Genomic DNA, 25,827 nt, shown 5'->3' on the forward strand with positions numbered 1-25,827 from the left:
TTGTATAAAACTGCCTTTGTAAATCCCTCAGGAAGAGAAGTTACTGTGCCCCCTCCCCCAGCTCCGAGTCTTCACTCTCCAGCAGCATGTTCCCTGTCTGCCTTGCACAACTGCTGAATGAGGGTAAAACCGGACACTGCAGGACTGTGATTGATGTCACTAGGGTAAGGCAATGCTGGAGAGGTCCCTCCCTGCTGCAGGAGAAATACACACTTCTCTCTCTCTGCTCACGCATCCTACACTTGTGGTAACAGCACAAAGTATAGAGGCAAAGCCAGTTACGGGATTGTCACTTCTCCTCCTCCTCTTGCAGTGTCCAGAAGTCCCAAGGCTTGTTGTGCCACCCTATAAAGGCAGAGGAAGGGCTTGGGCATCCCTGATAGGGTACCTTCATACAGTACCCCTCAATCACAGTGCTTTGGAGCAGCACAGGCAGCGTTACCTTTCATGAGCACTAACTGAAGAGCTCCAGCAGAGCTGGCAACCAGCTTGGCTGCAAGAAGAGTTAACTCAGTGGAAGGAGGCAGAAAAATAAAAGGCCTTCCTTTCTCTGTTTGTCAGGCAACAGGTCACACATGCTTGCAGACAGATCCCAAAGCCTGTCTCTACTCTCACATTTCCTCTCTTCCTTTCTCTGACACTTTCCTGACATATCTTCTTGTGCACTTTGCTCAGCTTTTGAAGTAACACTCTTCCCTGCTTGTTCTCCTTCCCACTCCTTGTCACTGAAGTCCTGCTGCTGTCATCACACTCCCATCAGACTTCTCCTTTCAACTGTGCGTTTCCACGCTGTCTCTCCCAACTGTCACATATGCTTCTGGTTCAAACATCTGTTCCTCCTCCTCCCAGGGAAGCTGCTCCAAAACAAGCTGCTTTCTGTCTGAATGGCAGGGAGTATAGATTTGGCTATACATGCGGTACTACATGATCATCATGTTGCCAAGTGAAAGGCTCCTCTTCTGTAATTTGGTCACATCAATTCCCAGGGCTACAGGCTTAAGACCTCGTTATTCTGCCAGGAAGAAGAGTGAGAAGCCTGTTTCTTGCACCTTACAGCCTGGTTACTCAGAGCTAAGCCTCTGCTCTGCAGGAAAGCAAAGGAAGGGAATACTTGTTGCCCTGCACAGAGGAGAGGTCTGCATGATCATTCTCTGTTACAGGTAAAGAGACACCCATGCAACAACGGCTCAACCCAGTGGAATACCAAGAGGCCAGCAAGGAACCGACAAATGAGCATTGTGGCTACCCAGTGCCCAATAGCTGGTGTTGCCTGGTGATCTCAAAGGTCTTGTGTCATTGCAGGTGAGCCTCAGGCCAGTTTCAAACTCGAAGTGGGGTTAACTCAGGCAGCATGGCCAGCAAGGCTCCTGCACAGCCTCCCAGTACCATGGGGCTCAGAGGCAGAGCACATCTCCAGGTCTGTGCAGAGGCCACAGTGGCCCCACTGTCTGCATACCCAACTCTGCTGGCAGCCTTGGACTGCCCAGCCTCACTGACACCATCAGGAAAGAGTCTGGCAGGTCTCTGGCCCGCTACTTGCTCTGTCTCCATGTGCTAGCTGGAGGCAAGTCCCCAAAACAGGTGTCAGAATTTAGAGAAGAAGGTTCAGAGAGGTTTTATCAGCACTGCTAAGTTCTGTTCATTGTGAAGAAACAGAAATGTAGTTTCTTTTCTATTCCCTTTTCATCTGCTTAGAAGTTTTCCAAACAGGTTCCTATCCAGGGTGAAATGTTTAGTGCTTGGTCTCAGATCAGAGATGATTTCTTTTATTTTCCCCTGCAGGAACCGTGAGCAAAATACTAAACGGAGTAGATTTGGGGTTTGGGGAGCATGGGCAGCCAGATATTTCCCCCTTGTTCCCTCTAATATCATATGTTCCAGCTGGAAATTTTACACTTGCAGACTGGTAACTTGTAAATGGTGGAGATGATAGACATCAGATGTTCTTATTGAGAGGCAGAAAACAAATATAGATTTAACAGAATAATTGGTTCAATACTGTTAAGATGAGTTTAAAGAATTCTGATAGTGCTTTCCCCTTCCATTGTGTCCCAGGAGCGACAAGTACACACATTTTTTATTTCAATATCTGTGCTATTATTCTAAGGATAGCTGACATGATTTTTGTTAAGATGTATCTATTTGCTTTGAAATCCAAAGAAGTTCAGAACTTTCAGGCATCCAGAAATCACAGACTTATTCAAGGAACTTTTGAGCTGTGCTGTCAAACTCATCAGAAGTCTGTACACTGAACAGCTCCCATTCAATGCATTTTTGTGTTCATTTACAAACTCTGCAGTGGAACTACTTGAAGATTTATTCCTCTCAGCTCAAAACTCACTTAAGACTAAAGCAAGAGAGCCCCAGTGTTATTGTAAAGGCATGTTTGGAAACCTAGCCTTACAGAAACAATGGCAGCCTGATCATCGTCACCAATAGTGTCAGCTAGGTCACTTAAAATGTCACAGTCTAGCTAATTTTTTACTTCTGTCCTGAAAATCCCAGGAAAGCTTCAGATAACCTATTAATACCCTGCATGTTGGTATAAATGCAGAAGTTATAAGATGCAGATAACGAGCTTTAAGCACTGATAGCTCACAAGCACTCTATCATGATCAGATTCATGTATGCACCATAACCATAGACAGTTATATACATTATCTTTTCTAGGGGCCAGGTTTACTAAGGGAGACAATATCCCTATTTCCTTCTCCCATTCCCACTGCACACCACAGATGTCCTTTTGTGCTGACTAGGGAGACACTGAGCAGCTCCCCAGCCCATCCTACTTCCCCCACTCCATCCATGGTCCCATTCATAGCCAAGAGAGGCACTACTGACAAGAGAGGCAATACATGACAGCTCACATGTATTTAACAACTTGGGCAGCAGGTGACTACCAAAACAGCCCAGATAATTGTGGCATAATAAAACAGTGTACAAAAATCATTCTGTTTGGGCAAAGAAATCTCCTGATCTGGAACTCATCACACACCAGGGCTGGCAGACCATCCAGGAGGCATATGATGGCTCTCTTCCAATCCCACTAACCAAAATGACCCAGAAGCCACCTGGAACACAGCAAGAGATGAAATCTCTAGCAAGCAGCTCCCAGCCTGTTCTTTGCCTCCACAGCATCTGGCATGAGCTGCTTTCACCTCTTTTTGATCTCCCAGATAGTTATGTACTTTAATGATTCATGATTGTTACTTGAGTCCCACCTGCAAGCAGGGAAGCCTCCACACTGGCCTACAAAGGTTATGGGATAGCTGTGGGCTCACTTCCCCAACCTCCTTTGGGAGCTACTTCCTTACACCAGTCTCACAGCATGGTAATTCTATTAAGTTCTATGGAATTAATAATGATTTATGCCAGTTCAAAGGAGATAATAACCAACTCCTGTATCCTCACCTCCTGAACTACTGCTACTGCTCTAATCTTGTTCATACTTCAAAGTGTTTTAGTCCAGCCAGGTTGTTAGAATTACTTTGTGCCTGTATTCTTAAGTTCTGGTCATTCTTTGCTCTAATTTCTTGCTCTGACTTCTGGAAAGGTGTTTTCCTCCCTTCACTCCCCACAATAAATGCATTTGTCACTTGAAATATACTGCCAGTGTGTTACGTGTCCCAGAGTGTTTGTAGTTATATCAGAAGTGTTTGTTTATAGCACCATAATTCAGCAATATCTTGATTACAGGAGAGATGGTGTTGTAACTCACTGTGACTTGAGAGAATTTATTTTTTTCCTTTAATATAAAATGTTGATTTTCAGTCAATACATTGAAAGAAAAAGTTAAAGTTTTCGCCTTGTAAACCATAAGATGGTAGGACCAAAAGGTGTTAATTGTTCCAAGTTCTGCTCGTGGTCGGGGGTAAAAGCTAGAATGGGATAGATCATAAAAACATCTGGGAAGATGAAGTCAGCTGGTGTCTGTTTGGAGAAAGTCTGGCAGGTACAGCTAAAGTGAGAAGTACCACTGCCACCAGAGGTGCAGGATGAATGGAATTGTGGCCACATGTGAAAGAGTCCCTGAGTGAAGCCTGCAAGAGCACAGCACACCCTGGGAGCTTGATGGGTTTTTACCAGGCACACTGGGGGTTCAGCACTCCATCACCATAGGTAGTAGCCCTTTCTGACAATGCTCATTCCCTTCTCCTGACCAAACCCATCTCCATTTATCCTTCTGCTCCGTGTCCTGATGTACTGGTATGCTTTGTTCCAGAAGATTCATTCCTTCCTTCAGCATGAATTTAGGCTTTCTCTTTACATCACACACCTACTTGAGTTGCAACACACCTTCATTACCCTGCTGAGCAGGTCCTACTCTCAGGCTCTTTGCATTACACAGCTTGGCACAGCACAGTACCAACATCTTCCTGGATGATCCTGCTGTGCTTATTCTGGCTCTGCTGTCTGGGAGCAGTTGATGGCCAGGAGGGCAGACTGAACAAAAAGCATCTGTGCCTCTGCCCCAGCCTTCTATAAGGCACTTCCCCCCAAATCCATGGGTTTCATGCTGGGGCTGGGAGGCAGCACCAGGAAGACTCTGTCTGCAAGAGGCCTCAGAGGGAGAAAAGCTACATGAGGGCTTCCACCTCTCCTCCCTCAAACGAAAGCAAGCTGGCAAGACAGCAGTCTCATGGCTCCACAGCATCTACCACCTCTCCCCTCACTTCCCCTTCCCAGTCCTTGCTGCCTGGAGAGCAAACAGGAATACTGTTAAGTCTGGGGGAAGGTTTTCTGCTTTGTAGCAATTTACCATATCTGAATACCCACTGAACCTGCCAGTATGTGCATTCCCTAAGGAAATAAAGGCAAGGAGCACAGCAAAGACAGTATATTTGCAAGATAAGCCACTCCCAGGGGCAGGGCTACACTAATCAGGAGCCTCTGCTTAGCATGATGGGCATGGATTACATCTACATGACAGTAATATATGGAGAGGAGGGCTCGTGTCCTGCAGAGAAAAAGGATGGGACACCAGTATTTTTTCTCCTTTGGACTCCATTGTTTAGGGATGCATTCCTGATGTCTCATTAACTTCTGGGGGGCAGTTTTTCCCCGTTTTGTTTTTATTTACTAACTCTTGGTGTTTATACCTTGCAATAAAGACATTGCAGCGAGCCATGCCACAAAGCCCTGAGTGCAATCTAATGACATGTCATACTGGGGATGAAGCCTACATTTAAGTGGAGGCTTATTTTCTTTCTCTTACTTCCCCTGCTACAGTTGCCCATGATAACGCAGCCACTTCATCTCAGCACAGCCTGATGTAGACCTCTGCTGCTGATCAGGGCTGGGATTTCTGCCATTCATCCTTTACACTAAGAAAACATCAGTAAGTAAAGCTGAGAAACCATGATTTTTTCCAAGCGGAGAGTGCTTGGGCAGCACTTCAGATAGCAAAGCTGCATTTTAACTGAGATATGTGGGAAAGACTGAAAAATAAAGATGAATGAGTTTGGTTGGGCAATTAGATAATAAAACTGAAAGATCTGGAGTTTAGCCCAGAAATATAACCCAGTATATGTGGCTGGCTAGCCTGCTCACTCTCCTACTGCAGGCAGCACTGTCTTAACCAAGCAAAGAGATCTGTCCTTCAGAGTCCACAGAAATGCATTTGTGTAGCACAGGATCAATCCTGCCCTCTGCCAGGCTCCCAGCAGCTGGATTTACTCCCCACAGGTAAGGCAGGGCTGCAGAGAGGGGCTGCAGAATTCAAAATGGACTTCCCCAATCCAGAGGGGGTTTGGGCACTGCAACAGACTCCCCAGAGAAATGATCACTGCACCAAACCTCATAGAGTTCAAGAAACATTTGAACAATGCTTTAAGGAACATGCTGTGATTCTGGGGCTGTCCTGTGCAGGGTCAGGAGTTGGACTTGATGATCCTTGTGGGTCCCTATCAGCTCAGGAGATTCTGATTCTATGAACTCTCATGCGTATGTCATGCCAGTAAGTACTACTGTTGCTCTGTAGAGGGTGGAGTTTCAGGGTAAAAAAGGCAGCAGAGCCAGTCTGAAAGGAAAACTGGGGGTGGTTTTGCTTTCTGGAGTGACTGTTTTCCTAAACCCCTTTTCCAAATTGCTGCAGAGCTGAAAAGCAAAGCAAAGGCAAGTTCTCTTTGACTTGGGGAATCCTTCAAAAATAAAACAAGCTCATTTTGAAAGGTACTTTGTCAGCTGGCCTATTTTTAGGATTGACTCCTACAGGTCCTTCCTTCAATGATAACAGTTTTGCCTGAGCAATGACTAGGGACTGTAGGATTTAGGCTTTTAATAAAGCAATTGTGCAATTAAAAATAAATGGGTCTCCAGTGTCACTATTTAAAAGAAAAGAAAACTTAGATCAAATAAGGCATTTCTTTCTTTTTGGTTTAGTCTGCTTGGATCATGCAGAGCTTTAATGATGCAGTCACAAATGTTGTATTTAAAAGGCCTCTTAGTTCCTGAGAGGAGCCCCAGGAGAGGGCTATTAACTGGCCAAATTGGGCTGTTTATTTTTGCGAGTTTTGCAAGTTTGAAAAAGAGAGACACATTTTCACTTAGGAGAGTGATATTTCAAATAGGTCACAAGAAACTCTGGCAGGCAGGGAGCAAAGGAGAGCGTCAGTAGAAAAATATTAACCAGAGACATTTTGTAAGTGCAAGTCAACATTTGGGCTCCTAATAGCTTCTGAAATCCATTCAAAAATCTTTCATTGAACATAAAATAGGGGCAAGGCACCGCAACTGTGCAGGAGCCCCAGCCTGATCCTGAATCCTTTAAAAATGGGGGAGCCATGCCCAGGGTGGTGCTGTTAGAGAGAGCCCAGGGCTGCCAGCACTGTCAGTGGGACATGTTTGGGGGAGATGGACCCTGCCTTTGGTCAGGATAGACCTAGGGCTTGTACAGACAGTCACTCCCAAAACCTCACTGCACCTTTCCCGCCTTTCATTTTAATTTTGATTCTTAGGACAAACCATGAACTTAATTTTCCTCTCACATAATCACAGCCTGGAGCAAATCAGGAGTAACTTCAGTAAAGCCTGTAAAGCAATCTGCATGTATACCTTCAGCATCAGGCACAATATAGTTTAAATACAGGTTGGAAAAGGTGCCTCCATACCACCTGTGCAGGCACAGCACATGCTCACCAACAGTACACCTTTTCCTCCTTTTCACCTTTGCAAAGGGAATCAACTACCTTAAAGACCACTCAGGAATTATTCAGGTGAAATTACTTTGAAGGACTGGTCCACCTCCCATTACCTTCAGCAGCTGAGGAAGTTACTCAGGAGTTAAGAAGCCTCTGGAACAATGTCAGGCTGTCACTGGGTCCTGTCCTGCTCCAGCAGGGCTGGGGTCCCTTGAGCTGCTGCCACACAAGCAACAAGAGCACCACAACATCCAGATGTAAAAGTTTTGCAGGATCAGCGTGAGAAAATAAATTATACAGTCAGATAATAAAAAGCAGTGTTCCTAGAAAGTGAGGTCTAATGGATTCCTCTTGGTGGATTATAAATTCAGCAGCCATATATGTCATAGAACAAAACCAAAGTTAAAGAAAAAGTAACCATATGCCTGTTAGAGCAATCTTCCTCAAGTTCTTTTCCTACATAAACTGGGTAACTGAGTACTTGCATCTCTGAGGCTGTGACTGTTCCATGAGTGAATAACAAATCTCTATAAGAACACCTTTCAGTGACCGTGGAAGGACAGGCTCTCAGTAGCACATTCTTCTCTGTTTCAGTGACCAAGAGGAGCTGCAGGTGCTTTGTACCTGGCATTTTTACAGGACTTTAGGTTTTTTATGACGCAGACAAACCAGTGGTTCATTGGGTCAGAATGAGGGAGCTAGCACTCCTGTAAAGGAAGATGAAAGGGAAATTTGGAGCACACAGTTTCACCAAAAAGCTTGTCAGTCAATACACAGAATGTCAGACAGACCTGACCCACAGCTTTATTCTTCTCATAGCCATTGTATTCTGTCATACTAACATAAAACAGCCCATCCCCCCCTGAACCAACCCAAACAAAACCAGGAGGCACTTCTGGCATGGTGAGGTCTTGTCCTGCACTGTGAACAACACATTACACCCAACAAGAGGAAACCAGAGGCAGAGTCCCCCCAGCTGTGTCATAGAAGAACCCTGTGCTCAGATCCATGTGTCATGTGACAGGGTGGGCATATTTTTCAGAGGTACGCAGGGAATTTATAGGTACAGGGAAAGTCCAAACATACTGCTTGTCTGTTTAGCATGAAAGAAGCTACAAATAATGTGACAATTGTCTCCAGAAACCCAGGACAACCTCTGCCCTGATTAGCAACCACACAATGTCCCTTTGGACTTTACTGATGCCATGCAGGTTGCAGTTACCAGCTCAGCTGGCTCAGTTGTCTGTTATTGCCTTTAAAACTGTATTAGCAAAAGCTGCCTTTTCCAAGGAGAGACAGAGGCTGGTTCTTTGCCTCAGACAAACCTTCTGTAGCTTCAGTATTGATCATCATCTAGTTGAACAGTAGAGTTCTTCGGCTGGACCCTGTGCCTGTTTCATGGTAGTAATTTTTCCAGACCTGCTCTGTGTATTAGTTTAGCCCGGCAATATTTATTTAGCAGATAAAACTTTGATGCTGCTCCTGTAGAAATAGTTTGCAATATATTAACAAGGCCATAATATTAGTCAAAAGCACTTTTCATGTGCCCTAAAATGTTTGGTGTAAAAGAATCAGCAGATGCCAAAGGTCACAAGGCCAATTCAGCCTTTATGGCAAGTTAACCGGTTAACCAGTAGGTAAAACAAAAAGATGAGGGTGACTGGGGGTGCCAAAAACCACTCTCTCCTCCAAGACCTTGCAGCTCACAGCATGCTGTATATAATGCATGCAAGGTTTTTTCTTAAAACAATTGATGTTTTAAGATGTTTTAACAAATGATCCAAGTCCATCCAGACACAAAGAAATAATTCATTTTTTTCCCATGGTTGGGTACAAAAAAAAACATGCCGTAGTGCTATCCAGGGAAAAATAGGTGTTTCTTATTTAATGCATCTGTATGAACTCAAACTGCCTGCCTGGATGAAGTGGGGCTTTCAGGAAGGCCTGCAAAGATTTGGGTCACTCTTGCTTTCCCTAAACCACCCCATCCCATTGCTCCCCTCCCAGAAACAGCCACAGGCATCAGAGCCCATCCAGCACCAGTCACAAAACAGCTCCTCCTGGCCCAATGCCAGGGGCGAGGGCAGGAACCTCTCCAGCAGCAGGGTCACCTTCCCCAATGAAGGGCAACAGCATTCCTCATGGGGATGGGGGTCTGGCAGTGCCCACTGCAGAAACCTCCCCCTGGCCTCTTTTCTTTATTTTTCCCTTCCCTCTTCCCTTCCTCCTTTCCTTTCCTTTCCTTTCCTTTCCTTTCCTTTCGTTTCCTTTCCTCTCGTCTCCTCTCCACTCCTCTCCTCTCCTCTCCTCTCCTCTCCTCTCCTCTCCTCTCCTCTCCTCTCCTCTCCTCTCCTCTCCTCTCCTCTCCTCTCCTCTCCTCTCCTCTCCTCTCCTCTCCTCTCCTCTCCTCTCCTCTCCTCTCCTCTCCTCTCCTCTCCTCTCCTCTCCTCTCCTCTCCTCTCCTCTCCTCTCCTCTCCTCTCCTCTCCTCTCCTCTCCTCTCCTCTCCTCTCCTCTCCTCTCCTCTCCTCTCCTCTCCTCTCCTCTCCTCTCCTCTCCTCTCCTCTCCTCTCCTCTCCTCTCCTCTCCATTTCCCCATTCAGGAAAAAGCTTCTGTCACAACAGCTGCTGATTCATTTTCTGACTTGGTGCCGAGCATGCCAGACATAACATTTGTTTGCTGCCAAAGTGGTAAAAACAATGACTTACCAGCTCATTTTTCTTTGGTTGATTATGGGGTGGGGGGAGATAGGAGCTTTAATTAAAATTAGGTAAGGACGAGAATAAATCCACTGAGATGCAAAGAGCAGTGCTCTGGAAGGCAGGAAAGGGGAGAGCATCTGAAGAGGTGCAGGAATAACCATCACTAAACAAAGGAAAACAAGGGAGTCCATGGTCAGTGGTGAGGGACACTGTGGTCCCATATTGCCCTTCACCAACTTCTCATCTCTAGACTTTCCACCATCTAGATGCCAACAGATTCCCAGACCAGTAACTTTCAGACCCAATACTTTGCCTTCCAGTCTGAGAGGAGAGAAGCCACCTAAAGATGGCTCCAATGAGGGCAGACAGGTATACTGGTCTTTGATCCTTCCTGTCTTTCTTCCCTGATTTGTCTTCCGTGATAGAGGAGTTCAACCATCAACATTTATTTGCTTCTTAAAATATTGACCAATGATTTGATCAGTAGAGAGAATCTACATCCAACCCACATTTTGGAAGTGTTCAGAGTAGAGTGACTGGACTGAGATTTTGGCTTGCCTTTTATACACTAGAGCAAATTCTGGCTCCAATGAGTGAAAAGTCATGATAACCAGTGTAAGGGTGAGGACCTGCTGTGGAAGAATCATCCAAAGCCATTATCCCAACATCACCATTTTCATTTCATCTGATGATAAAGGAAAGGCTAAATCATTCAGAGGCTACAAGAGAGATTTTTAAGGCAGATGTGGGACAATCATTCCACAGGTAGAATGTGCCTGTGTGGTCAGATACTACAATTCAAACCAAGGACTTATCAAGGACTACCTATCTAATGCCTAGTAACCTCTCCAAATATATGAGGAGGTAAAACTTGCTTTTATACTTTGCAAGCTCTTGCATTCTTTGCTTTAAATAGTTGTTTGCTCTCTTCATCTGAGTTGGAATACAAAGAACGGCTATTTGCAAATGCAGAACCCAAGATCAAGGAGTCATTCTTGTTCACCAGAGAAAATAAAATAGATACTAGAGAAGCTCTTTAAAAGCAAGGAAGGATTTTCCAGAATACCAAATGAGGCACCTAGATACCACCAACAAGCCACTGAAGAAAAGCACTGAAAAAGCTATCCACCTTCTTGGAATATTTTTGGAAATGTGCCTCATTATGTCAACTTGTATTCAGAACCTGAAAGGAGTATTTTCACTACCATACTCTCACAGAATGGAGAAGAAGGGATTTAAGAGGTATCTTATGTTCTCTGCTCTTATCTCCACTACATAACTAAACTATTCTTTCTTTGACTTGATCTACCTGCATCACTTCAGAGGTCTTGTACACACTGTCTCCCTGGATGACATTGCTAAATTACTTCACTATAGCAAAGTATAAGTGTTTAAGAAAATCTCAAGTTGCTCTCTCAACCACCCATGTTATGAGAATACCACCAAGAAAGGTTTCTCCCTCCCATGACCTTTTGCTGATTCAGATCCCACAGAAAGCAATGCTACACTGCAGAGCAATGCTCAAGCTGTGGATTGACATACCTAACCATCCAGAGACACTCTGCCCTTCTTGACTTCTGTTAGACCTGTAGTTTCTCAGCACCTTTGCAAATTAAATCTAGAAACCAACACATTAAACTGTATTGTTGCATAAGGACCTTCATTTCCAGTCTTTTATCAGCAAGTATGATATTGCCATTCTATACACTAGACCTGTTTTTGTAATACGATGGTTCATCAGAAGTTTTTATGTTAATACCAAATCAGAAATAATACACATGTGTATATTCATCATAATAATCTAACTGAATGACTGCACTGAATGTATTGTAAGAAATTCTGGTTAGGCAAGAAACTCATTAAAGAAATAGTGACTACTATTATCCCACAGCATATATTGTTCTACTGGAATGTTTCCTTAAGTAGTTTCTTTAATTAGCAATTTGATATTTTGAATAGTGTGATCTCCACAACACATAATTTGTAACACAGTCTTGGCTGGCAAAACAAAGGAAAACAAGCAATCTTTTCAGAGTTTGCATCTCTAGGGTATATCTTGTCATTGGCTGCTGCATATATGTGTATAACATGGTGGCACTGTTCATGTGGGATTTTGATTCTTAAAAGTTACTTAGATAAAGAGATTTTTTATTGGAACATTGTATATTATTTTTTTTCCTTTTTTAGAAAATCCACATAGAATATTTGCACAACTTTGTGCTATTCAAATAGAAGACATTGACCCCAGCTGTGTTCTAGTGAATGAAGCATTTATGTAGGAGCTCATTACACAGAACGTATGGTATTTTATCTTTGCTGGGTTTCTGCCAAATACAGTCTGTAACACTTCTTCCCCCTTGCTGCATTTACTGCTTGATGTCCTTTAAAATATATTGGCTCCAAGTGTGAAAAAGCAAAACAGATTCTGGCCAGCTCTGGTTGAGAGCTGTTTGCATGGATGTCCCTGTGCTAGCACCGAGGTGCCCTTGTTTTTGGAGAACATCCATTCCAGATCTGAGACTCTCCTTGCATTGACTGCTTTTAATAAACATTGAATCAAAGTTAATTTAAACCTGCAGGGAACTGCAGAAGTCCAGGAGCAAGGGAAAACAGGAATCCTCTTCATAAACAACACAGGAACTGCCCCAGCGAGAGAGACAAACTTCCACTGCCTTGAACATGCCAAGCTCTGCACATGCAGAGAAATCCTGCAGGGAGTAAGGGAGGATGTTTCTGCCAGAGCTCTTCTCAGCAATCTTCCAGGTATCACTTAAGTGGTATTTGAGCAAGACATATTTCTGCCCAGAAGGGCGGGGAGAAGGATTACTTCATTAAGTGACTGAGGAACTGCATGGCCAAACCCACTTAGACCAGGTTTGATTTGAAACTGTGAGAGGTCAGACTCTCTGAACACTGATCTCCCGGGGGAGAGGAGATAAGGCAGAGTGCTAAGATTTCCACACTCCCACAGGAATAGATAAGGTCTGAATGAGCAGCCTCATCTGTAGGCTGCTTCCCTAAGTGTTTTTCATAGCTTTCACTGGAAACTCTCGTACCTTTCTACACTGAATCACATAATTACGGTTTCCCCAAGAAATTCAGATCAGGATCTCCTCCCACAAAATTTCCTCTCACCTGCCCTCCTTTCATCACCAAAGATGACTGTTTGTCAGCACTACCTCTACTGCTGAAAGGGTTCACAAGCAGCTCAATTTAGCAGCCCGTGTAAAGAATATTTCCCCAAGCACAAGCTTCTAAAACATGTTTGTGTGTGGCATGAGCATCTCCATAAGGAATCATTCATTCAGGACACACTCGCTGTCTTGATGTGTTCTTCCTGCTAAAGGGGCTTCTTTTACAACAGACAACCTCCATAGTCAGGTTACCTTCCAGTTTCCCAGAAAAGCCTTGCTCAGATGGAGATACTGCTAGCAGGATGCCGCCCCATTAATCTCTGCCATCCCAGTTCCTCATGCCTGAGCTGTTCCCTGTCATAGAAGGCTCCCTCTTCATTACACCCTCCCACATGCAATAGGAACATAATAGCCTGGTTAAATCTGAACCTGGGTAAACTCCAAATACAGACAAGACACTGCTCTGAAAGTCACCAGTTAATTAATCTTTCAGCAGCAGATTACTTCTGATGTGAAATGTTTGCTCCCATTGCCTCAAAAAAGCATGCCAGAGTTTATCACAGCTCTGGAAGTCCTTCCTGGAGAGTCCTGCACTGACACTGGTGCCAGTGTTCCAGAGAGCTGAAAGTGCTGCTGTAATTACACGACTGTTGTATAAACCCCAGTTTTGGTTGCTCATAACTTCATCTATAATTAATTGTTTAGGCTGAAAATTTCTCCAGCTGGATTCAGCCTCAGGCTAAAGTCTTTCGTTTTGGCTGAAATGGCTTATGTCTCTCCCAAGAATATATTTAAGGAAAAAGACTCTCTTCTGCCCCTGTTAAAAGGGTCTTTTTGTAATTTACTGAAACGTTCTCACAACTCCATGCTTCTAAAAGCAGCACCTTGAAATACTGGCAGACCTGACTGTTGTGAAACACATATCTTCATATTGTCAGGGAGAGAGAAGGATCACAATTTGGCTGTTTTCAGTCTCAGTTAAATATATATAAACATATATAGGTATGTATACACATGCACAATCACATACATATATTTAACTCTGACTACCCAGAGTGTTGAGCAAGCTTGGTGCCCCACTGTGCCAGACACACCAGTGAGGGGACACACACAGAATCCAGCAGAGACCAAGGACACTTCTGCAGCTACAGGGCCTGGTAGAGCTTTCACTGTAAACATACCCTTTGGTTGCGGGTTCTCTGAGGTACCAGGCAAGAAGAGAGCTGGAGGCTGGTCAAGCTGAACAGGACACAGACACTACATCTCAATGAACACAGGAGAAGCAGCTACTGAGAGAGTTTGTGATGAGCCTGGCCACAGAGCAAGGTAGGCAGTGAAGATAACCCTGGGTGCACATGGAGCAGCAATAACAAGTCAAAATGTTCAAAAGCAGTTCAGTAAGTAGCTTCTGTCTACTCTGAAAACAGCCAGAGGTGTCTCTACAGAGGCCTGTTCTACAATGAGACAGAAGTGGAGAAAATGAGTACATGATCACCCATGATAAAGAGCACAGCACAATGCATGGGGGCTGAATGCAACCTGCATGAGCAACCTAAAGTTTCCTTCCTTCTGAATATCTGAAGTTGAAACCTTATGACAGGCTAAAGATGTACCCACTTTCAGAGAGGGTGCACACCCAGTGATTTTTGGCCATGCAGAAAATAGGCAGAAAGCACATCTGGCTGCAGAGAACAAACCACAGAAACACAGGAAGTCTTGAAAAATCTGAATGGAAAAGTGAAAATTACTTCATTAAAATTTTTACCAATGCAATAGAGTCCAGAGATGTAATTAAGAAAAAGAAACCGCAGCATGCATCTGCCTCTGAGCTAACCAGGAAAGCAAAATGGGCCCACTCTAGGAAATTAAAACACTTATAGACAGTTCTTACTACTCTGTGAACATGAGTCAGTACAAGTGAAAATGGTGCACAGATGGGCCAGCACAGAAGCAACAGAAGTGCTGTGATATTTACAAGGGGGGGAAAAAAAAATCTTCCTTTACAAGTGTAAATATACCAGAGAAATCATCCACTCGCAGCACAAACTGGGTTTTGATGTAGCAAACACTCCCACCAGAGACAGCACAGGCTCTGCTGGGAGGAGTAGGCATGGTAGACATTGCATCTGGAAAACAGTAGGCTCAAAGCACTGAGCTTTTTCAAGAAGTCACAACAAACACAAACATGCCAGACACACAGACCATTTTATAGTCTTCATGCAACCAGCATCAAGGGGCCAAGCATTGTCCCAGGCCATACAGCGATGCTGAGAAGGAAAGAACTGTGTGAGTGTTGGGTCTAACAGCTGGAAAGATCATCATGACAACCCCCCAGCCTGGGCTCTGGTGCACTGCCCATGACACTGGACATGCAACAACTTCAAGACACACGAATCAAAGCTGGTGGTGTTCTGCATGGAGCCAAGAAAGCAGCACCTGAAGTACTCTGTTGAGCTCTGGGGTCCTCAGCACAGGAAGGACATGGACCTGCTAGAACAGGACCAGAGGAGGGCCATGAAGGTACCAGAGGGAAAAGGATCCAGGGAGACCTTAAAACACTTTTCAGTACTTAAAGGGGATTCAAGAAAGATGGAGACAAACATTTTACCAGGGGTTGTTTTGATAGGACAAGGGGTAATGGTTTTAACTAAAAAAGTTGACTTTAGCTAGACACAAGGAAAAGTATTTTTACAGTGGGGGTTGTGAAACACTGGCACAGGTTGCCCAGAGAAGTGGTAAATGCCCCATCCCTGGCAACATGCAAGGTCAGGTCAGATGGGGCTCTGAATAACCTCATGTTTGGACTGAACTAGATGACCTTTAAAAGCTGCCTTCCAACCCAAATTTTTCTATGATTTTTGGGGCCCTCAGCCTCTCACACAGCATCAGTAATACAGGGGGTCTTTCTCCAGCATCTCTCAGGTGTGTCAGTGCAAGCTGCTCAGTTCACATCAAGAGCATGGGGCTGAGGTCTCCAGACTAATCACATTCCACCCCCCACATCTTCCCCTCACCTGTAAAACAACAGTAACAATATCTACACTTCTTCAGTTGGCTCAAGATGTGGGAATGAAAACTTAACTATCATCATTACTATTCACCTGTGAGGAACAGCTCACAGCCTGACCACAGCAGCAATGAATGAAGCCCAAGAAGCTCCGAGTGGAGCTGTAGGAGAGAAAACAAATCTCATCCCAGTGGTAAAAAGGTGTGGCAGCTTTGAATGGGAGAGAAACAGCTTCCCCATCACTTATGAATTTGTTTCTAGTGAATTATCACAGAATTTCATAATGGTTTCCAGTTTGCAGGTCAGGCAAACTCCTGCCATTCAGCTGCTCCACCTGCTGACTCTGCAGTGACACGCATACTCGTGTTCTACTGGAAAACCATTCTTAAAACAATAAATCTGGCTTTCCAAACCTCTCGCCTCCCGCGGGTCACTCTAACAACTTTTGTGGGTTTGGGCTACATTGTCTCACTCTTGAAGACCTTTTTTTTCCCCAGTGTTGTGTGAAAGAACAAGCACAGCAGGAGAAATTAATTAACAGGGCAGACAGCTATTCTGCCATCAAATGAACAAAATTAAATAGTACCAGAGACTTACACTTCTAGTCTAACCTAAGTGTTTCATATGACAACAGCAGGGAAAACACAGTCCAGACTGTTGTTTTAATGTTGATAATATTCCAAAATCCACAGTGCTTACCAATTTCTCAGTGGAAATAAAACCTTTGACATCAGTGGTAATTCTGTCTGGGCATGAAAGCTGGTTGTTATACTATGATCCAGCAATAAGAGTCTGTTTCGATTGTCAGATGTTTAGCACCGTCCCCTTCTAATGTCTGCCCAGAGCACCTGGACTGACATGCAGAGGACAAAACTTCAGTGGAATTGTGTTAGCCATGAATACATCTATGCATCCATGTGCTTTCTGCCAAGGCTTGTGCTGATGAGGAGCTGATTCTGTTCTCCACTATGGGCAGGGTTTATTTACACTTTGCAATCACCTCCCAGCAGCTGGGGGGCTGCCTGATGTGACAGCCTGCTCTGCTGAGGAGCATTGGCTTTTTGCATCTCAGCTGGTTTGTTATTGCTGCACACATCCTGCTTGGATGCAGACCAGGACTAAGCACAACAAGGCTGCTAATTTCCCCCAAAATCATGAAGATATTAAGGGATACAGGAGGGGGGAAGGGGAGAAGAAAAGTGTTATGATACAGCAACAGTGAGAAGCAAAAGAATTAGAACAAAGACAGGAACAAAATTCAAAGGCGCCCAAGTGTAAGACAGCATCACTTCAGGCATATGTCAAAATAGTGTCAGATTTTTCTCTGTTCATTAAGTCAACAGTTAAACACCTACCAGCTCTGCTTTTTGCTAGCCCTGGAGTTTTGCTGCACCTGGAGAACCTCTCTATGACATCAGCAGTAGAAACAACTGGGTTTGTCAGCAGATAACCTCATTCAAGAGTACGCTGAGTAACCCCTTTCACTTAATGTCACCATGAGAGCCACAAGCAGGGGACAGGTCACAGACCCCATATGGCAGGGACCAGCCCAAGCACAGCAGGAATTGTGGGAAAATGGCCTGAATTTTATCAATTTTTCTTTTTTAAGTCACACATTTAATATTTAACAGCATTTAATATTTGTCCCCAGAGTGTGATAAAAATAAAATTATCTCCATAATACTAAATTAAAAGCATCAAATTCATATCTATCCAGCTAACATGATAGAGATTACCAGCTGTGGTGAGGAATGGTCCCAGCAAGGGAACATCTGTGCATTCTGGGAAGAATTTCCCCACTCCAGCACTTGTGGTTCTTAACTCCATCTCATTTATAGAAGATTCACAGAGAAAGAACCTGACACATGAGTGCTTTTCAATAGGACTTTGAACCTGTAACAATATTTGATATAAAATTACTGCCCAATTACAAAATTTTGTCGTGCAGTTAAAGAAAACCCAAACAGACAACCCACTTAATATAACAATAACTTAAGAATGTTTCCTTTTTTGTACATAACTTTTATTATACTCAATGGAACTTTTCTATTACAGGTAGAAGGATGAGTAAACAAGCAAACCCTTTTTACATAAGAGGAATAACATTGTCCAAGGGAGAGTGCATATCAGATTGAGACTATGGTAATTTCCTAGAACTGTATTTAGATGAAAGAGTCTGGGGTTTTTAGTGGATTTGGCCTTTGCAAGGGACATGTGTAAAGGGACATAGCTGTGATAGGTTTAGGAGCCAAGAAGACAGACTCATCTCTCTTCTGCAAGAGCCAGCATCCAGAATCTGGCAATAAATACACTTTCCTTCCAAGCAATGTCAGCCCTGAGTTGTACCTGCTCTTTGCCATTATACCAACGCAGGCACATAAATCACCCCTATCCAGTCTGAGGGAAAAATCCCACACAGACACCTCGACTGCCCTGACACTACCTGTTCTGCACTCCAGTTTCCACACTTCTCCGTCCAAAGAAGGCTGCTTTATGCACTTGCACACTTTCAGCAACAGGAGCAAAGACTTTGGTGAAAGCAAGCTTGTTTGTCTGAAGGTTTTGGGGTTTTTCTTGTAAAAAAAATTTCTCCCCATTTGTAACTGAACATTCCTCACCAGTTCTCACAGTCAGCCAAAAAATACATGAGGTCTTTCTGAAAAACTAAGTTCTGTGCAATGAAGTTATTAAGTGCTGGGAAAGGCAGAAAAGCTTTTTTACAGCTTTTCATTGATGCACTGAATGTCACTTTACACTCTGTAGCCCCTTTTGAATTCTGCACACCTTTGGAGTCGGCTAAGAATAAACAAAAACCTTGGCCAGAGCAGTTACACTACTTCCTGAGACATATTTTGGTTTGTTTTGGTTTTTTTTGGGGTTCAGGCCTCATATTCTCAGCCAGAAATTTCTATCCCTGGTGGAGATTAAAAAACAAACAAACAAACCAAACCAAATTAAAAAAACCAAAAACAACCCACAGAAATTACCAGGTTTGTTGGTTTGTTGGCTTTTCAGGAATCCAGAGAACAAACATGAGATCCTAAGGCATTTGCAAGAGATGTGAATTGACCCCAAAGCCCCAGCATCCCTCCATTGAAGATCACAGTTATTTCTGAAAAAAAGTCTGGGTCCAGACCAGAGTGCTCCCAGACACAGTGCTGGGAAGTGGGAAAGGAACAGCCTGGCCATGCCAGCTCCCGTTTGGCACCCTGTGAGCCACATCCCTTTGTACACTCCAGTCGTGCTTCCACAGAAGGGGAGAGCCTGGTCAACAGCTTTAATGACTTTCAGAAACCTTTCACACTGATTGCTGCTCACTCCAGTTTCAGACAGGCACACAAACCCTTTGGTTTAACCAATTGGCTGTAATCCTGCAGTGAATGAGGCCAGAATTAATTTTCCCTGTTTAATTTACATTTCAACATTTTTATTCTAAAACTGTACAGAGATGCTTGGGTACCAGCAGGTGCATTTCATCTTTACATAAACCATACCCAAGAAATCCTATTCTCATTTCTTGTGTGCTCCTGCAGGAAGGAGCACACCATTCCTCACACCCAGTCTGCAGCTTAGCTTCCTTTCTTTTTTCCCTTTTAAATGGCACAGACAGCCAATGAAGAGTCAGGTACTCACCTTGACCCAGACTTGAATCTCCACCAGACTTTCTCAGCAGGAACAACCAGGTTTGAAATGAGAGCAAACGCTTGGCAGGTGCTCCCAGGGGACTGGCCAAAAATAAATGCACTCTCTAGTTAATTTCCATCTGAGTACTACTAACATTTCTCCTTTAAGAGGGCTGCTGAAGCATTTGACTTACCCGAGGTGAGGCATTCATTTGCAGTCGCCTAGCAGACGCAGTACACAACCGGGAACAGTCAAACCCATTTTAATCACCTATGTAAGGTGCCTGCACTCTCCATACAGACAAGGGATCTTTTAGGGTGGGTGTGATTAACTGTAATTAGGAACCTACCTCTCACCTTTGATTATAGCAGTAGTCTAGACAGCTAGTGTTGGCAGAGAACTGACAGACTTAAAATTACCTTGTATAAATATTCCCCAATGCATTGGTTCTGCAAGGAAATAGACCAGAGGCTCTCTGGGAAGAGGGTTATACCAAGTAGTACTCAACACTTGGCAGGCAGTGAGGAGCAGGTAAGGCTGTTTACAGGGAGCTCTACTCAGCTGTGACTTCCACCAGGCAACTCCCTGCATCCAGCACAGAATGCCACAAGCTGGGCGAACCGTGTCCTGGAGCCACTTCCTTCTGCTCAGCTGCTGGCACTGGAGGAGAAAAGTCTGCAGGATGTCAGCTCTGGCACAGGACCAGAGCTGGCAGCATGGCGACCCGCCAGCCCATTGCTCAGGAAAACCTACTCCTTCCTTCTGCATGGTGATGCAGCTGTGACTGAAGAGGTCGGGAATACCCTCGAGTCCTGTAGCCGCGGGCTGCTGGGTAGTGCAGGCTGACGTCTGCTTGTAGCGCTCCTCTACTACTACTGCTTGCCCCTTTTTTTTTTTTTCTCTCTCTATTTTCTTTCTTTCTTTCTTTTTTTTTTTTTTTTTTTTTTTAAGGAACCACTTGGATCATAACTTTAATCAAGACTTTAGAAAACAAGACACTTACAAAATCTGGCCAAATATATTCTAGCTTCATTAATGAATTTAAAAGTTCCCCCAAATTAGCAAATGATTTACTTAAAAATTGTTGTACTTGAAAATAGTGCCATAAAACAATACCTTAGGCAGGAGATAGGCTAAGGTTGAAACATAGTTCAGCCCCTGAAATTACATGCTTTAAATTGTGTATTTTAATTTTCCATCCCAGATAACTGTGTGGCAAGGTTGTGCATTGCTACAACAGCTCGTTCTGCTTTTAAAACAGCAGCACTTCAGTAGTAGCTAAATTGATGCTTTTTATGGGTCTATCACTTACTGAGGGCAATTGATTAGTGCCTGTGAGAAGCTCTGAGATCTAACAGATTACATGTTCTGAGCCCGCTAAATTATTTTGATAGTTTTAGGAAGAAAAAGATTCCGAATTTTGTGTGATCCAGTATTACCTTTCCCAATCATCATTTCCCCTTCACATATTTTTGCTCAGTTAGAAAAAAGTGTGCTAAGCCCAGGGAGCAGATTTTCAATGGCAGCAAGAAGAGCTGAACATGACACCTGTTAAAATATAATGGAAAGCGAGTATATTTTTCTACTGAGAGTTTCTCTGATGACTCTTTATTTCACTCTTTATAGATTACTGCTTTAATCTAGCTCAGGAGAAGAAAATGGAAAGGTCACAGCTCCATTGAGCTTGGACTGATCCAACGGGCAGACAGCACTGCGGCCCCAAACAACCTGCTATGTTCGAGGCTCTTGCCTCACAACACATCCTCTATGGTGCAATTTGGAAGCATTTAAGCTCAGCTGCCTTAAACACGGCCTGAACCAAGAATAGCCTTGGCTCCCGGGCACAGGTCAGGCGATGCTGAGTCACTTGCTGGCCTGGGCCCAGACTTTCCAGCTGCCTTGGGCTCAGCCTCCTTAAAGACACAACTTGTGCCTGCTGCACACAGCCCCAGCTCCAGCTGGGCATGACCAGACAGGGATGGCACCCTTGGACGCCAGGGGGTTTAGCCAGATGCATGATTCCAATATGCATTCCTGGTTCATACCGCCCTGTTTCTCTACAGCTTCAGAGCGCAGCACAGCTGCTGCCTTCCTGCCCATTCAAAGCTGCATTCATTCATCTCTTTGTAATTATGAATCAACTCCCAGGCATCGGCGGACACCCCAGGTTCACACAGAATGGCAAACAATACACTGTCACGGGTTGCATCAGCTGCACGATACTCTCTCATGCCTTCAGGCTTGCTAAAGCTGATCCAACACTAATATAATAATAGCCATTTTACCCACCTCCTCCACCAACAATTACCAGAGGCTTGGAAAGCTATTGAAATGCAAATAGCATATGGAGAGGTTATTTGGAACCAGACTGGGAAAATACAAATGCTGTCCTGCTACTTTCCTGTAGTTTGACGGGAACGGGACTGTTATCCTGAATTTCTCTTTGTATAAACAGGGAGAGAAGCAATATTGTGGATGTACAGACACCCAAGTGTAGAAGTGCATCTTCTCCAGCATCTCTTCTCTGTATCTGGGACCCCTGTTACTCCCCTTAGTTGCTGCAGTAGCAGAGAATTGTGTAGCGCATGTCTGTAGCTCCGATAATACAAGCGTGCCCAACTACACTAAATCACAGAAATGCGCTCAGCGTGGGTTTGAAAGGTCTTGCCCCCACAAGGCACTGTGGAGCCTGCAGTTTGCTCTGTGGCCACAGATGAAAGTCAGAAATAGAGCATCCCTCTCCCTGTTATCCCATTGCATACTTCAACCCAGGTGCTTCTACAGAGGGCAGGACCCCCTTCCCCCTGCTCCCTTCCCTGCCCCCCCCCCGCCCCCCCCCCCCCCCCCCCCCCCCCCCCCCCCCCCCCCCCCCCCCCCCCCCCCCCCCCCCCCCCCCCCCCTTCCATCACGGTCTGTTTGCCTCCTATCTTTTCAGGTAGTGTTTCCACCAAGGACAAAAAAGGGCTTTCTGGACCCAAGGCAATCCTGACACTTGGCTGGAGCAGCCGTGAAACAGCAGTGTGTACCAGCTGTCATGAGGTGACACGGGACTATGATGACCCAGACATTTCTTCAGGCTCTCAGTCCCCAGTAAAGCTTCAGGAATACCTCCTAAAAATAGGCTGCATCCTCATCCCTTTTTCTGTAGCACAACAACCTATAAATATCACAAAGAAGATGCTTAACCTCTTATTAACAATTCCCTGCCCTCATTCAAAAGAGCCATCGAGAAGAAGAGGGTCCAGCACCCTGTGCACAAGGGGTACCTTGTTTGATTTGGTGAGGCATGGGCTGAGGGCAAATATAACAGCAGTTTACAACTGCTCAAGGGCAGTTATTAACACGAAAGAGACAACACAGCTGGGAGTGATGGCCAAAGGGTCAGTGGGAGGGGCAGACTGAACCCAGGAGAATATTCTTGTCAAGGTAGTGAGACAGCACGGCCATTGGTCATCCCTAGGGAGGCAGAGGAGTTTTCAGCCCTGGAGGTTTTCAGAAGTGGCTGTATGTAACCTGGTGTCCATGGGTCCCACTCCGATGGGGCCTTTGGGTTAGAGACCTCCAGAGGTCGCTTCCAGCCAACAATTCCATAGCTCCGTAACCTCCACGTTAAATACTTGGCATTAAAGGGTGAAACTGCAGCAGCTCCTTCTCCTGTACCTCTGTACTTTCCCTGGTCCAGGGCAGAGCACCCAGGCCCTCGCCACCGCCCCATCCCAGCACCTCTGCGGCCTCCCAGCTGGAACGCGCGGCCGTCCCTGCCCCGGGGGTGCTATCCACGGGTACACGGGGCTCCTCCAGCGCCGGGGTGCTGCTGCTGGGGGCGAAGGACGGCGGAGGCCCGGCAGCAGGTGTCCCAACCTCTCCTTCGTTTCCTGCGCGTCCCCCCATCGCTATTTGCCACCCGGATCTCACCGCTCGGGTGAACAGATGTGGGACTGACGCCGGCAGCAGCCCCACTCACGCCCGACGGAAGGATGTGCGCCAAGACCGGGTTTTCACCGAGAGGAAAAAGCCTTCAGGCGCCGAGGCTCGGCCATCCCCCGGGGGCCGCAGAGTCCCCTCGCAGACACCCCTCCCCTCCGTGGGGCAGGGGCGGGGGCACGGCCCGAAGGGGAGGGCGGGGGGCGGTGGCGCGGAGCGCCCGCCCCTCACAGCCGCGTCCCGCCCCGGCGGAGACGGGAGCTGAGCCCGAGGCAGACGCAGTCCCTCCGCGCCATGGCCGGCCGCCGGCTCCTGGGGCTGCTCCTGGCCTTCTCCGTGGTGTTGGCCACAGGTAGGGCGGCCCGGGCCGGGCTTGTCACGGCGGGGCGGCGGTGGGAGGGGGCGGCTGTGGGAGGGAGAGGGGGTCCCGGGGGGCGCGGTGTGGTGTGCGCATGATCGCTCCGCCGGGCCTGGCCTAGGAACGGCGGACCCCCGCCCCCGGCCAGGGTCACCCTCCGAGATGCTTCCCCCGAGGTTTGCAGGGGTTGCGGCCCCCTCGCCGTGGGGGCTTCTCGGGCTGGATATTGTTCCTGGTAGCACGGAGCCTGCCCCGGTGGGGCTCACAGGGCCGGAGAGATGCGCCCCGAGGACGGGCCCCAGCTGGGAGGATGCATCCCCGGGTGATCGCCTCGGGGAGGGGGCTGCACCCTTCGGGCCCCACCCTGCGCAGAGCATCCCGACTCCGCAGCGGATGGCGGGGTGCCAGCCTGTACATCAGGGCTGGGCCACAGACGATCCTTGTTCCCCCTCCTCCCGACCTTCACCCTGGGCTCTGCCCGCCTCCGGCCCCTGCTCCCCCCGTTCGCCATGGGGCCCATCCCGCACCGATACCCACAGGTAGGGTCGTCTCGAGCCCTGCGTTAGGTGACAGTGCTGGTGACGGACGCGTTTCGGAAAGCAGCGTCTGCCTTCGGGTGACAGTGTTAGAGCGATGTTTAAGATGTGCCATGCTGCAGGCATAAAGCTCTGTAGCAGCCTGGGGCTCAGCTAATCCTAAACAGAGGTAGCCGTGGAGTCACCGTGAAAGGAATTTGGGTTTGTCTCTCTCAGCTCACTGAGTTGTTGGATTAGCGGATTCTCTGTGTGACCCAAATTTGTCAGGCTGCTGGTGGTATTTTCACTCTTTTTTTTGTCCCAGTGTTATTTCTGCAGATCAGGATAGTTAACCCAGAAATCAGTCCCAGCTGAGCAGCAACTAGGAAGGAAAAAAAAGAAATACTATTTTTAGGAGGGTGGAGAGGAAGAAATTAAGATCAATGCAAAGCTTACCAAAACTCTGTCTCCTTAAAAAACCCAACAGTACTCTTAAAAAGCTGTGTGTTTGAGTTGAAAAGAAAGGTCCTTCTAAAGGTTATACAGAGAAAATAGATAGCAATTATGTAAAAGGCCTCAGGAAGTTTTTTCTAAACAAAAACCCCGCCAAGCGCAGACTGGTTGGAAGATATCGGCGTCAAAGCAGAGAGCAAACTGAACCCCCAAGCAGTTTTTGCTGTTGGAATAGATTAGGTTTTCCATTACTCAGCCTGGAATTTGTTTGCATTTGGTACTTACCTGTTTGTGCACCTGGAATGGTAACAGTGTCGTACAGAGTTGCGTATGCTGACCAGGTTAGCAGCTGCATTTTTAATTGATGGATATCAGTTTGGCAGGCAGAGCTGAGATGGTGCATAAAATCCTGATTTTAGGTTAAAATAAAAAAATCTGACTAGTCAGTACTAAAGCTATTTGCATTCTGTGTTGTTTGCAGTGTGGGCAAACAAAAATGCTGTTCTGTTTCATTTTGTGGTTCTTGGGCTGCAGAGTCCATCTCTTAAATATCCTTGCCTGTGTTTGTATCAAAATGAATTTCACTGAAACATTCATAAGTTATTCCTGCTAACATGAGGCTTCACAGGTAATTGAACAACATTGAGTTTATCTCCCCTCCGAACTGCTTTAAACTGCCGCTCCATGCAACCACTGTGTAAGGGGAGGCGGGCTCTGCCCTTGCCTCCCTTCCCGTGCAGAGCCTTGCCGACATGGGACACACCAAACCGAGGTGCTGATGTGTGGCACAGCCTTTCCACGTGGCCTCTGGTTCCACCCCCGATGTATTCCAGCAGTGGCACTCCCAACCCATGGGTGGGTGCCCACTTCTCCTGCTCTCTCTCTCTCTCTCCCAAATATGTTGGAACAGCTTTCCAGCATCCTGAGAGAGCCTTGGGAGCCCTTCCCCACCTGACCACTGACCTGGCCTT

At 45.9% G+C, this 25,827-nt stretch overlaps 2 protein-coding genes across 4 annotated transcripts in view; one reads left to right on the forward strand and one right to left on the reverse strand.

The window, feature by feature from the left end:
- The window catches only part of HMGB3 (high mobility group box 3), a 42,559-nt gene extending 18,897 nt beyond the window's left edge, over positions 1–23,662 (reverse strand). The window contains exon 1 of the mRNA XM_014260955.2: positions 23,522–23,662. The gene's annotated coding sequence lies outside the window, so the exon portion shown is untranslated. The remainder of the gene's footprint in view (positions 1–23,521) is intronic.
- A 95-nt stretch (positions 23,663–23,757) lies between these two features.
- The window catches only part of CD99L2 (CD99 molecule like 2), a 30,221-nt gene continuing 28,151 nt past the window's right edge, over positions 23,758–25,827 (forward strand). For 2 of the 3 annotated variants that reach the window (XM_014260943.2, XM_088062722.1), the window contains exon 1: positions 23,758–23,882. In XM_014260943.2, coding sequence (XP_014116418.1) covers positions 23,825–23,882 — 58 coding nt within the window. In that variant the 5' untranslated portion in view covers positions 23,758–23,824. The remainder of the gene's footprint in view (positions 23,883–25,827) is intronic. The other variant, XM_014260942.2, reaches the window with a different exon arrangement.

The sequence above is a fragment of the Pseudopodoces humilis genome, chromosome 15 (assembly GCF_049639895.1).
Source record: "Pseudopodoces humilis isolate 2021_Gansu_Grassland_sample_001 chromosome 15, ASM4963989v1, whole genome shotgun sequence".
Lineage (NCBI taxonomy): Eukaryota > Metazoa > Chordata > Aves > Passeriformes > Paridae > Pseudopodoces > Pseudopodoces humilis.